Genomic DNA, 12698 nt, shown 5'->3' on the forward strand with positions numbered 1-12698 from the left:
TATTAAATGCAGCTCTGTTAAAGATGCATAGCAACCAGTTACTATGGAGGGAAATAATTGTACAAGTGAAGAGGATTATCCTAAAATGACTTGATAGCTTTACAAGCAAACAAAGGAGCACCTACACAGAGGGGGGGCGTGTTCTGCAAAGCATGGTCCATAAAACACTCAACCTAGTTCCAATTTCAAGTTCAGGATAATCTTACTATTTTGAATATTTAAAGGCCAGTTCTCAGGGCAAATGCCCATCCAAATAAGAAACCTATGTTTAAATTGCTCAACATAGCAAGTCCTCCACTCATCAAGAGCAACCATACATCTATAATGAACACATGGCTGGATAACTGTTTTAACTGTTTTTATGTTTCATATATGTTATTATATTGTATATCACTTTGGGAAGCCTTGTGCAAAGTGACACAAATACAATTAAAATAAATAGAGAGGTAACTTAGTGAATGACGGTGGTAGTAGAAATACTCTAATATTGGAGGGGAGAGTTGTACTGTATAGATCTTTGCCCCTCTCTAGTAACAACTTTATTGTATTTTAAATATATACAAATGGTCACAAAAGATAAATACATACAACAGGGTGCTGTCTGTGTTGTTGAGATATATATATATATATATATATATAACCAACAGACTAAAATGAAAATGAGCTCCATGATGAAAGACAGTTTTGCTGGCAACCATTCTTACCTGAGGCTTGGGTGGCTACAATACAGTCACTGAGCTGTGTTTTGAGAGGCACAATAATGGTGCGGGAGTTGGAGCTTTCAGCTGCCCCTCGGGTTGGCTCTAGAGTTCCCCCGGAGCTCCTGAGTGTGGAAAGCGCATTCGATGCATAGGGGCTATTCAGCGAGGAGTCTGAATCGGGGGAGTCGTTAACGGTAACATAGCTGATGACATTGGATCTCTGCTTCATGCCCAAGCTAAGAGAAAAACATTCAACTGCTTTATTACAACATTTCACCAAATGTTTCACCAGGACATTCAGACACACAAAGGAGCCAAAGAAAGGGGTATAATACTGCTTGCTGCAAGCTTCACAATTCTAAGAATTGCATTAGGTATTACATTTGTACCCCATCTTTTCTCCCCAGAGCAAACATGAGGACTACACCATTTCATTCTCAAAACTGCCCTATTAGGCTAGGCTGAGTGGGTGCAGCAGGCCAAAAGTGAGCTTCAGGGTGAAGTAGGAATTGAAACCTAGGTGTTTCAGTCCAAGTCCATCATCCTATTCACTGCATCACTCTGACTCAACACATTTTCTAAAGCACAGCCCCCCAACCACCCCTTAGCGTTCAAGTCAGGAGAGACAAACCCAGCAAGTATTATGTCTAAATTGGTTCCTACAATTGAAACTTCAAGCAACATTTCTCCAAGTCCATGCAGATGCACTGCTGCTTTTTCTCTCCCACCCCTTCTCAGCTTTATATTTAATTCTGTGCCTCCCTCAATTTTCTTTAGCTTTTACCCTTTATAAAGACAAAGGAATTTAAAGGTTTGAAGAGGTTCACATTCCCCTAAAAACCGTTTCTGATATCCCCTGGAGTGTGCCAGCTCAAATTACAGTGGAATTAGTATTTTATTACACTATATTTTATGTTCACTTACTGTTTAGTTGACTCATACAGAACAAACCTATGCGGCATAATCCACAACTTCCTTGCATGACTAAAAATGGTTGTGTATTGGTCCCTAGCCACCAGATCTAGCATACAGTCCAGAACATCTGACTAGAGCTATAAAAGCAGTGTTCAGTTATCCACCACATCCCAAGAAAGATGAACAATCCAATGGCTATCCCCTCAACACTTAAAAATGAACCTGCTCAAAAATTCTTGAGTGGTATTCCTGACTAATCTTTGGAATTCCCTAAAGGACTGCATTAGCAATGGTCCCTTAGGAAGGAACTAAAACCTCTACCTTGCAGGCTTGTATTTGTTGTCCTCCTCTTCATCAGTGTCACTGCGGATGGTGATTACACTGACTGGGGGGCTGGGAGTGTCTGGAATGACTATGGGCTGGTGTTGCTCCTGCCCCGGAAGGAAAGCATTGGAGGAGGAAGATGTGGCACGCAGAGGGCTGCTCCCAATCAGAGAGTAGACTTGAGATGGAATTGCCTCTAGTGTAGATGCAGGCCTACGGAAAAATACAATGATGGTTATCATAAGCAAATCCATTGGTGGGCAATATTGACACTCCCTTGTTTTAAAGGGATTTATACTAGCTTGACTAGTGAAGCTTAAAGGACAATGTACCAATCAGTACAAAATAACATCAATTAGAAGTCACAGGAGGCCCATATCAGTGAATGTCCCAAACACCGTTTGAGATTTTTCATATTCCACGTTTAGATGGCTTATATTAACTATTTCTAAACTACAGAAACATCTGTAGGTGCCAATACATGACAGTTCTCAGAACAGGACTGCCAAAGTAAGATTTAACCCAGTTTTAACTTTACTGCTATTAGGCAACACACAGAGTCTAAATAATATGGGTCTGTTTGAAAAGTGCTTTCTCTCCATTTTGTTCAAGAACCATCACAGTGGGAAGAAATCCTTACTTTGTGGCACTATGAGATGGCTGTTTGTTCTTCTTTGCTGGCACGACATTATTTTGCTGCTGCCTCACAACATGAGCCACTCCAACATTCAAAGGCTGGGTTGTAGCCAGAGTCACATGGTTGGTCAGCAAAGATGGCTGCTGCATGATTGTGCTGTATTGATTTCCATGTGAATGGGCGTTTCTAAAGGCAAAAGGAAAGAATGCCGAAATGCCCATCTTAGGTACTGTAGAAAAGACATCAACTCATTGAGTAGCTTTCCCCATCCTTGTGCCCTCCTCTAGATAATGGTGGACTACCCCAGCCAGCCTGGCCAAGTTAGAGGTCACCAGAAGGTAGGGGGGAGACTGCCCTAGAATGCATGAACTGATGTTTGTCCTTGGTTTGCCAATCTATCTGAACAGACAAGCACCACAAGCTTCCCAAGAGGGATGAGGAGGGGAGAATTACATCCTTAATCCTAGTAGATTATCAATAAAGTACAGTGCCCTTTTCCCAAAAGCCACAAAAGAAAACAACCCAGACAGGTGTCTTGCATAGCTTTCAAAACATACCTAAACTTCACCAAACTCAGGAGAAGGAGTTCCATTGTCTCACTGCCAATTCTACATGCACTCATTATATAAAAGTAAAGGTAAAGGGGACCCCTGACCATTACGTCCAGTCGTGACCGACTCTGGGGTTGCAGCGCTCATCTCACTTTATTGGCTGAGGGAGCCGGCATACAGCTTCCGGGTCATGTAGCCAGCATGACTAAGCCGCTTCTGGCGAACCAGAGCAGCGCACGGAAACGCCGTTTACCTTCCCACCAGAGCGGTACCTATTTATCTACTTGCACTTTGACGTGCTTTCGAACTGCTAGGTTGGCAGGAGCAGGGACTGAGCAATGGGAGCTCACTCCGTGGCGGGGATTCGAACCGCCAACCTTCTGATCGGCAAGTCCTAGGCTCTGTGGTTTAACCCACAGTGCCACCCGCGTCCCTCGCACTCATTATACACACACTTAAAACACTTGTGTCAGGCATACAGGTATCAGAAGGCAGAGGTCAATACAATGCTATTAAACAAGTGATATAAGCATAGATGCGGAACCTATAGGCCCTTCTGATGCCATGGACTACAACTCCCATCAGCCCCAGCCAGTATGTCAGAGATGATGCACGCCTAAGAAAATCTGGAGGACCACAGGTTCCACACCCGTTATATAGAAAATGAGATGAAGTTTCACTGCTTATTTTACATCTCAAAATGGTGCAAGAGTTCAATCATTCATTTTGGACAAGCCACTCCTGAGGCTCGGGAAACTCTGCTGAATGGAGTGGGCTGCGGAGGCAAATCATTAAATACTGGGTGGAAGCAACATCCAGACGTGGAGCTCCTACTTGCGGCATTTGCCTCCACCAAATTTTCAGGGACTCCTCCCCTTCTCACTGCACTACTGTTCACCCCAGAGACTGGGGAGGGAGGAAGGAGGTCCAGTCCATGGGAAGCCAATTCTTTTAGGTCCAACAATCTACCTGCATCTCCTTGTCTTTCAAGCCTCAAAACATGTAATTTGGAAAGATTACTTCTATTTTTCTGCTCACCTCCAGTCGGCCAACTGCTGGTTGCTTCCAATTGTCTCTGGAATCACAGCTGTAGGCTGAACAGAATTGTGCAGTGCAACCCCTGGAAGTTGTTGCCAGGTAGAAGGCAACAAGATCTGCTGGGTGCCTCCAGGCCAAGCCTGCTGCAAGACAGCAAACAGAAAAACAAAAGGTTTACTAAGATTAACGTTTTAAAGACTGGGGATGAAAAATCAATTTGTTCAAAGTAAAAGAAGTAAGTAGACTGTTAACTTGCAGAGATAATGGCATGTGAATGCATTTCTACAAATAATTTTACAAAGGAAGTGATATTCAGGGATAAAACACCCCCGTCACTCTGGTTACGTTTACATCACAGAGGCTACCTGCCACAGAGTTTGATGTTCATATTGTACTGCAGAAAATGTATCAGAATGCATCTAAGCAGCTTACTGACAGGCTCAGGATTCCCGGGGGGGGGGTGATTTCCCAACTATTGGGGTGGGTGAGCCTTGGGGACTTCAGGACATGGGTGTGTGGGGAGAGGGAGGATGAGTTTTTAGTATTATTTTCTTCCAATGGCAATGGTTGATTATCACATGGGAAGGAAGTAAATGTTCACCAAAAAAATTCAGCCTGAAATTTGCCTTTTTGGAGTTACCTGTATACCTACCCTGCTCACCAATTAACTTAGTATACAAACTCATAGATGCTTGCACAGTGCAGCAAGCTTGTTGCACACAACCCATGCAAGGATCTCTGCATCCACACTTGGAGACTAGATGTTGGTACAGGGCAGGAGGGAAGTACAGCAGGATTGGCTGAGTCCAAATGGTTGGGGAACAACTGCTTTGAAGATCACACATTATAGAAATAAAAACGTTGTGGGTATTCCAAAAGGTAAAATGAACAAGAATTGAGAGTTTCCTTGCCTGCGTATGAAATACTTTGGGCAAATACCCTAAAGAAATTGATAACTTGCTATTACAGTGGCTTTAGGCACATCAACTGCACATAAGATCCAGCTATTAGAACTGCAAGAGAATACAATTATTTGGCTCTCAGGGGTTTTTAAGTATCTTCAGCATTTATTTTATAAAAAGAATGGCTATAGATTACAAATGAAATTTAAGTTCTTACAATTATTTCTCAGTTACCAGGGTCTACACATTTTAGACAGGCTTTAGAGGCAAACTTTGTTTCTAGTAGACTCTGGACTCAGCTGCATTGGCAAAGAAAAAGCGCTTTATAAGTTGTTTATGCATTCTAACACTACGACACCAGATGGTGCTGTGGAGTTCCATTTTTGCCAACCCAATTTCTCCTAAAGTTTGCAACGCATTGAACTGAAACGCTTCTTTGATGTGCCTAGTGTTAGGATTCTTGCTCCGTGTTTGCAGTCATGAGATTGTTTTCTATCACATGACTGTGTATGTTTTTATTCCACAATGTGGGAAGTGATGGAGACAGGATGTTTTGATGTTACTGTGTTCCGTGAAGTGGGACTTTTGTCCTTTGTCTGTTTCTCTTTGCTATCTGATGAGAAAGAGGAAGGAGCTAAGTCAGAATGCTCCAAGTGTATTATATGTAAATAAAGTAGATTAGCCAAAATGCTGAGCCATTGAGTCTGTTACGTGAACTGCAAATACTCTGCAGGATCGCTAAGCGTGCTAATGCCTTTTGGTATCAGTCGCTGTGATGTTCAGGCTGGAGAAAGCTTTTGAAGCTCCCGAATGACTGACCAGATGCCCTACTTTTGAAAATTTTGGTGGTAGTCATGAAGTGGCCAGGCACCCACAATTTTCTGCACCAGGTTTGCACATGCCATGGCGGAGCAGGGGAGAGGGAACCCGCTGGGCAGAGGCCAGCATGAGAATACTGCCTCGGCAGCAACACTGCTTTGACTCTCCTTTCCACCTCCAGGGTCAGATCTGCCAGAGGACCAGTGCTGTGGCTGGACGCAAGGGAGCTGGCGGCTGCCACACACAAAGCCCTTAACACAGTGGTGTCCAAACTTTTTTTCAAAGAGGGCCTGATTTGATGAAGTGAAGGGCAGTGAGGGCCGACCAAAGGGCCAAACAAAGTTGTTGGACCGTTTTTTAGGATTGAAATTGTGATTATTATTTTTTAGGATTTTACCCCAAAGCTGTTGAACTTTTTTTAGGGTTGTAGTTGTTGAGTTTTTTTAGGGTTGACTCGAATGTTGAGGTGCCTTTCGGAGCGAGGAGCCAGGCTCCAATGAGGAGGTTGCGCCCCATCTCAAAATTGAACCCAGGCGTGTGGCATCTGCATACACCACGGGCATGCTGACATCAAATGCACTCAATCATGCGATATTGGTGTTGCTTGAAATCGGCTGCCCTGCTCTCCCTTGTGCAAGGAGTGATATATTGCTGCATATTGCCAGGTCAAAATTGTTAACACAGTGTGATTTCAAAACTGATTTTGGCCAACATATTGAAAAATCACACAGCAACATATTGAAAAATCACACCTAAAACAGACCCTAACATTTGTGATGTTACCATGAAAAAAGGGACATGAAATTAGTTGAGGGGAGCCCTGGACCCCATGGGTGCGTTCCGTGGACCCCTAATTGGGAACCACTGGGATCCAGCCTCTGTGGCTCCACTACAGCACTTTCTGCTCTGCAGACAAAGCAAGCAGGGGTGGCTCGTCTGGTGGGACACAGAAACAGCACTAGCCTCCTGGCAGTGGAGTTGCTGGGATGGAAAAGGTAGGGATTGTGTGGATGCACCAGTAGGAAGGAAGGATTGGCTTTGTAAGCAAGTCCACACAACCCCAACCTTGCAGTTGCCTTTTCCTTCCTGGTAGATGGCACCAGCTCCATGGCTGAGAGGCTACTGCTGTGTCTCTGCCCTACTGAGCAAGCAACTCTAGAGAGCAAGAGATTCTGTTTTGTGCCCACTGCTAAATGACGGTTTACAAAGGAAAGGTGTGGACAGAGTGTATGTTTCTAACAACTCCTCCCCCTCCAAACGATGACGCAAAGGCTGCATCCTGGTGCAAGGCATAGCCTGCTGAGATTTTCTTAACTTAAAAAACAAATTAGTGTTTTATAGAAGGTAGTTGCTTTACTGATAATTTGTTAATTATTTTTTATAATTTTTGTTACATTTGTGATGTTCTAATATGTTATTTATTGTATGAAAGCCACTTTGCAACTCATGTGAGTGAAAAGCAGCACAAAAATACAAAAAAAGTGAAATCTCTACTGACAGCTTCTTTAAAACCTACTCCTATGGTAGACTTCCCCTGCTCATCACAATTAAATGTGTAGTGATCAGTTTCAGCACTTTCCATATTTAAATTCAAACCCATCCAATAACAGTGGTTTCCCTACACAGAAATTCTTCTTAAGATACAAGTTCTGCAGTATATATATATATATTTTTAGAGTTCCACACATATGGTCAAACTGTGAAACCATGCACACATGCCATTTTAAGTTGACATATTTCTGCAATTAACAGATCCACATTACTGGTTCCAAAAAGAAGCCTTCAAGCAGAGAACTGCTAACCCCTCTGCCAATACAAGCGGAATAAATAAATAAAAAAGAGAGAATTATGTTAAAAGTCACACCATGCCTCTTTCCAAAAGCCAACACCTGCACAAGACAAAGCAGAGAGTTTAATACAGTGCGAGATCTAATGTCCCACCAGGAGGCAGAAATCGGGCCTTCCAAGCGACGAACTGCTTGACAGAGGAGGGACAAAAATATGCAAAGCTTAGCAAATGGCTAATGCAAACTTAGATGAAGTGGCAAAAGGGAGAAGTGTTGAAAGCACTAAAGGTGAGCACTTCAGGTAAAAGGCTATTAGAAGCCAAAATTCAGAGAGAAAAGCAGGATCCAAGTAGGCAGGTGGATTTAGTCGGGAGGTGGGGGGTGTAAATCCGGTCATTGCACCACACAAGTACAGAAATTAGTATGGGGTGCAAAATTCAACATTCCAAGAATATAAGTTTTTGTCTGTGTTTTTAAAGCTAGTTTTTAGACCTTAAGGCTGCAAAGAGGTTTGAAAGAACACAGGCAGTGCCTGGTGAAATCAAAGAAAGAAGTTGGGGGGGGGGGCCAATCGCAAAAGGATTTTCAAGTTGTCAGTGCCTTGCAGAGCTCTTCTCCCCTTCCCATGAGCCAAAAGAGAATTGAATATATATACAAAGTACTTAATTTGAATGATTTATACAGATCTTATACAGCTTTCCTTGTCAATGAATTTTGATTAAGAGTATATACAGTTGAGTATATACAACGCTGGATTAAGTATTCTACAATGTCCAAAGAGGAATGTACCAGATTACTGGATGAGAAACTCAAGTCTTTTACAGCAGCTAGTCACAGAACATTTAGGTTCTGCACAGGCATCCAGGTTTCCACAATTGAAATTCAATCTGAATTGAATGAGGGGAGGCAGACAGGAGACCTATGAAATCTTTTAAGTTGTCTTTTCAGCACATGCAATTAAGATCCCATCCTGTCTGCCTTCTTACACTTGCTATGGTGTAAACAGCAATGCCAAAAGAAGCAGTTCCTCATCTGGTGAGACTTTGGTTCTGACCAGAGCCAACAATGCTCCAGAATGTATCTATTTGAAGATAAAGATGCTCATGAATTATCACTTTAAAGCCACAAAAGACAACGATGTATGTAACAAATGGAAGTGTGCTTTGCAAGACACGTGAGGACACCAGGGTTTCAAGTGCACTGCAATGTTTCCATAAACTTCACTGATCTGATTCTGGAGTTTCCAATTGACTGTTTTTTGGCACCTACAATGTGAATTCCACTGAAGGTACCAGTCAAATTCAGACAGAGAAAGAAAAATTTGAAAATGGACACTTCCCTTAATATCTCCAGCAAGTTTAAGAAAAACTATCCTGAGAAACAGTTTAGAAGGTAAGAGCTCACCTTTAATCTCAACCAAGAAATGCAAAAGGAACTAAAAGTATTGGTGGGAAGCAACATCTCTCTGAGGATGATGCACACTGCCAATGATTGGTCAGAGGTAATGAAAAGCCAGGGAGAATTGGAGGTCAGCATTGTTCAACAGAGGTTAAGAAATCGGTACTGTTAAAGCCGTTTATTAATAAAGTATTTGCCGATATTAGAAGTTTTCAGTGCCTGAAACATTTCTACATGCGAAGAAGCTTTAAAAAGCTTAACTTGTCAAATCCTGGCTGCCCAGATGCGTATGGCAGAGTCAACCTAAGGGCCATACCCCTTGTTTTCAATCAATAAAATGTTAAAAAAGATAGGAGAGTAAAGAAAGAAGAAATGCAATTACCACTCTTCTCAGACTAGGAGAAGAGATTGATCAACACACTAGGCTAGTAAAGAACAACAGTCAATGGATCTGGATTCTTTACAGAGCAACACTAAACATCAGAGTCAGACAGTGCTTCAGCAATGTTGGGGAGGAAAAACAACGAGACATTAAGATGTAGCAAGAACACAGCCACAAGATGGCACATGCTTCCATGCCCTCTGCAAGTCTAAGTTAAAACAAAAACTCCGTTAGTGAACACAATCAAGGGAGGCAATTACCAGTACTGCAGCCGTCTGTTCTACTAGCGCTGGCCGGCCGGCTGCGCAGTTCAGAGTAAAAGGCACCGCATACTGCGGCGTGATGGTGGCTACTTGAGGATGAAGAGTTGCTACCATTAGTGGTGTACAGCTTCCCTGAAATGTAGATTAGGCAGTGAGTGAAACAAATGTACTGAGGAAACAGGCCCAGAAAGGCTTTCTCCGCAAGGAAACTAGTGGCGCTTTTGAGTGGCTTGCAGAACTCATGGGTATGCTCTGATATAAATATGCTTTTCTATCAGCTTAATTCAGTATCTCTTGCCTGAAGTGATATTAAGTGATATTAAGTACTCCTGAATTTCAGTGAACAAACTTTTGTGTTTACCGCACTTGAGACAATATTAATCCTGAGGAATATCTAAACTAGTGCAGGGAAGGCTTGGAAAGACTAATAGCCTCCAAAATGTCCTATTGGACATGTAAGATTGCAAAACCAGTGTTCTGGTACTTTAAGATAAAAACAGCAATACCTGCCTGTCCATTGACTTTGTTTAAATAAATAAAAGGCAATTCAATGATCAGAATAATTTCATTAAACATCTCCACAACCAAACTGACTTAAAACTTCACTTTCTAATAGATAAGAATCATTTGTTTTGTTGCACTTACAAAGAATATCATATTGGATTTCTGTCGTGCTAGTTTGAGTAATTCCAAATGCCTTCCACAATAGATATAAAAAAAGTGCATCTTTCATTTAATCATGCCTGACCTGAACATGTTTGCAATGATATCACCCAAGTCCCATGGCAAAGACCACAAAATTATATTAGCCATTTATGTAACCATTAGGCTTTCTGGATCTTCTGGTCTGAAACAAACAGGACTGTTGGTCTTACCTGAAATGTATTTTTCCTTTGAGTGATAAGGTGTTCTCTGGTGGAATATGAGTTCCCTCTAATGCTCAGAGACAGAATTACAGCTTGTTTAAGAAGATTCTGCTCACATCCAAATAGTTTATGGCTGTCCAATCTGCTACAGCCCACACGAACCACAAGAATATAAAAACAAACAAGGAAAACATACAGGAAAAACACTGTTCAGATGGGGTCTAGGGGCTTCATTTTGAAGTGCCAGAGAGCAGGTTCTCTCTCGGCAACCCACTGTTTCTTCACTACAGTGTTGTCATACGTAAAAGCACATGGTGAAAAGGAAACTACAGATAGAAGTGCTGAATAGCAAGGCAAGAGACCCGAAGTTTGAGTCTGGCATCAATTAAGATTAAGATTAAGAGGCTGGCGTCCAAAATGAATGATGTCCACTGTGGCTTCCTTCAATGGTACTTCCTTCTCTACAATGCTGGTCCACCACAGACAGAAACTTACGTCACTGAAACTGGCACCTGTCCACGCAGGAAAAAGATAGTTGTTTCCTTATATTCGTAGCCAAGAGCAATCTTTCAAGCTGGAAAGAATCACCTGCATGTGACTCTTTGAAAAACCTAGAACAAGACCGGAAGTGACAGAATAAAATGGCTGGTATTGGTTGCAAATATCTGTAAGAGTGTCAGTCATCTCTGTGGATTGAACCTGGATTCAACTAAAATGTCCTTTACTACCTTCTCGCCAAAACGTTTTTGTCCCACACAGGGTTCCATGGAGAGATTCAGATGAGAAGCTTGATCCACATTCCAATGTCGCAGCCACAAGGTGAATCTCATTACCACACCAACCACCAAAGTCCAGGACAGAAAATATGTATAATCCACTGAGTTGTCCACTATAAGTACACCTTCAGGAGAGTCTTACAGAGTCACACTGGATCCTGTTGAGAGTTGTCCAATAATTCTATACAGCCACAGAGAAGCATGAGAAAACACAGGTGCAGCAAAAGCACAGTTGATGCACTGGAATCACATTCCTTCCTGAGACCAAAGTTCAATTTGCGCATGTGAGAGTCTTCAAACTGGGTATCCCACACAAACTAAAGCAATCATCATTCCAATGGATGGGAGCTTTAGCTGATCCATTAACTCTGATCCATTGTGGAAACTCACTGGCATACCAGACCAGTTCTTAGTATAGTCCTGTCTTTTTTCCAGAGTTTCGAATTTCATTTAATAGGGAAATGGGACAGAACTGACATATGATTGAACACATACAAACATGGAGTTCATTCATGTTCCATAAGTTGGAAAGAAAAGAGGCAATTCCAATACATTTTATTATTTCAATGAAAAGAAATTTCTAGAATATACACAACATTTACTGTTTGCAGCATCTAAGCCATGGAAAATACATTTTTCTTCCACTGGAAGAGTCAATACTTCAGAATAAAGAACCGCTTAAGATTCAAACAGAAGTTTACAAAAATTGACAATGCATTATAGTACTTTTTCATCAACAAACACTAGTTTAATATTGGGACTAATCTTTGAAACAGTCCTTAGCCACTGTAGGGCTTGCACTTCCCAAGGGATAACTTTATGACCAACTATTCTAGCATCTCACTGGTTCTTCTGAGATGCTCAGAACAACAGGACCTTTGAGACCAATTTTAGGGCCTAGCACAAGCACCAATTCCAATCCTTCTGGGCGACAGTAGCGTATCCTTTTCAGATTTAGCAATCTGATTGATTTCAAGGATGGGAAACCTACGACCTCCCAGATACTGTTGGGCTCCAGCAGCAGGTTCCCCATCCCTGGAAATAAAAATGTTTATTTTTAACTAGCATCAGCCCCTCTTTACTTCTTGTGCAATTTTCTGTGGACATTGCAGAAGTGAGGTACAGTGGTACCTTGGTTCTCAAACTTAATCCATTCCAGAAGTCTGTTCCAAAACCAAAGCGTTCCAAAACCAAGGCATGCTTTTCCACAGAAAAGTAATGCAACATGGATTAATCCGTTCCAGACAATTAAAAACAAAACAGCAAATTAACATGAATTTTACTATCTAATGAGACCACTGATCCATGAAATGAAAGCAATAAACCAGGCTGCAATCCC

General features: G+C 41.9%; 1 protein-coding gene across 5 annotated transcripts in view; it reads right to left on the reverse strand.

The window, feature by feature from the left end:
- HIPK1 (homeodomain interacting protein kinase 1) overlaps positions 1 to 12698 on the reverse strand; it is a 39374-nt gene that overhangs the window by 3857 nt on the left and 22819 nt on the right. For 2 of the 5 annotated variants that reach the window (XM_081866715.1, XM_081866719.1), the window contains exons 10-14: positions 9715 to 9849; positions 4167 to 4309; positions 2581 to 2763; positions 1938 to 2153; positions 705 to 937 (exon numbers count right to left, since the gene is read on the reverse strand). In XM_081866715.1, the coding sequence (XP_081722841.1) occupies positions 705 to 937; positions 1938 to 2153; positions 2581 to 2763; positions 4167 to 4309; positions 9715 to 9849 (910 nt within the window). The remainder of the gene's footprint in view (positions 1 to 704; positions 938 to 1937; positions 2154 to 2580; positions 2764 to 4166; positions 4310 to 9714; positions 9850 to 12698) is intronic. The other 3 variants (XM_081866716.1, XM_081866718.1, XM_081866717.1) reach the window with 3 other exon arrangements.

Source organism: Podarcis erhardii, assembly GCF_964252035.2.
Source record: "Podarcis erhardii genome assembly, chromosome: 6".
Taxonomy (NCBI): domain Eukaryota; kingdom Metazoa; phylum Chordata; class Lepidosauria; order Squamata; family Lacertidae; genus Podarcis; species Podarcis erhardii.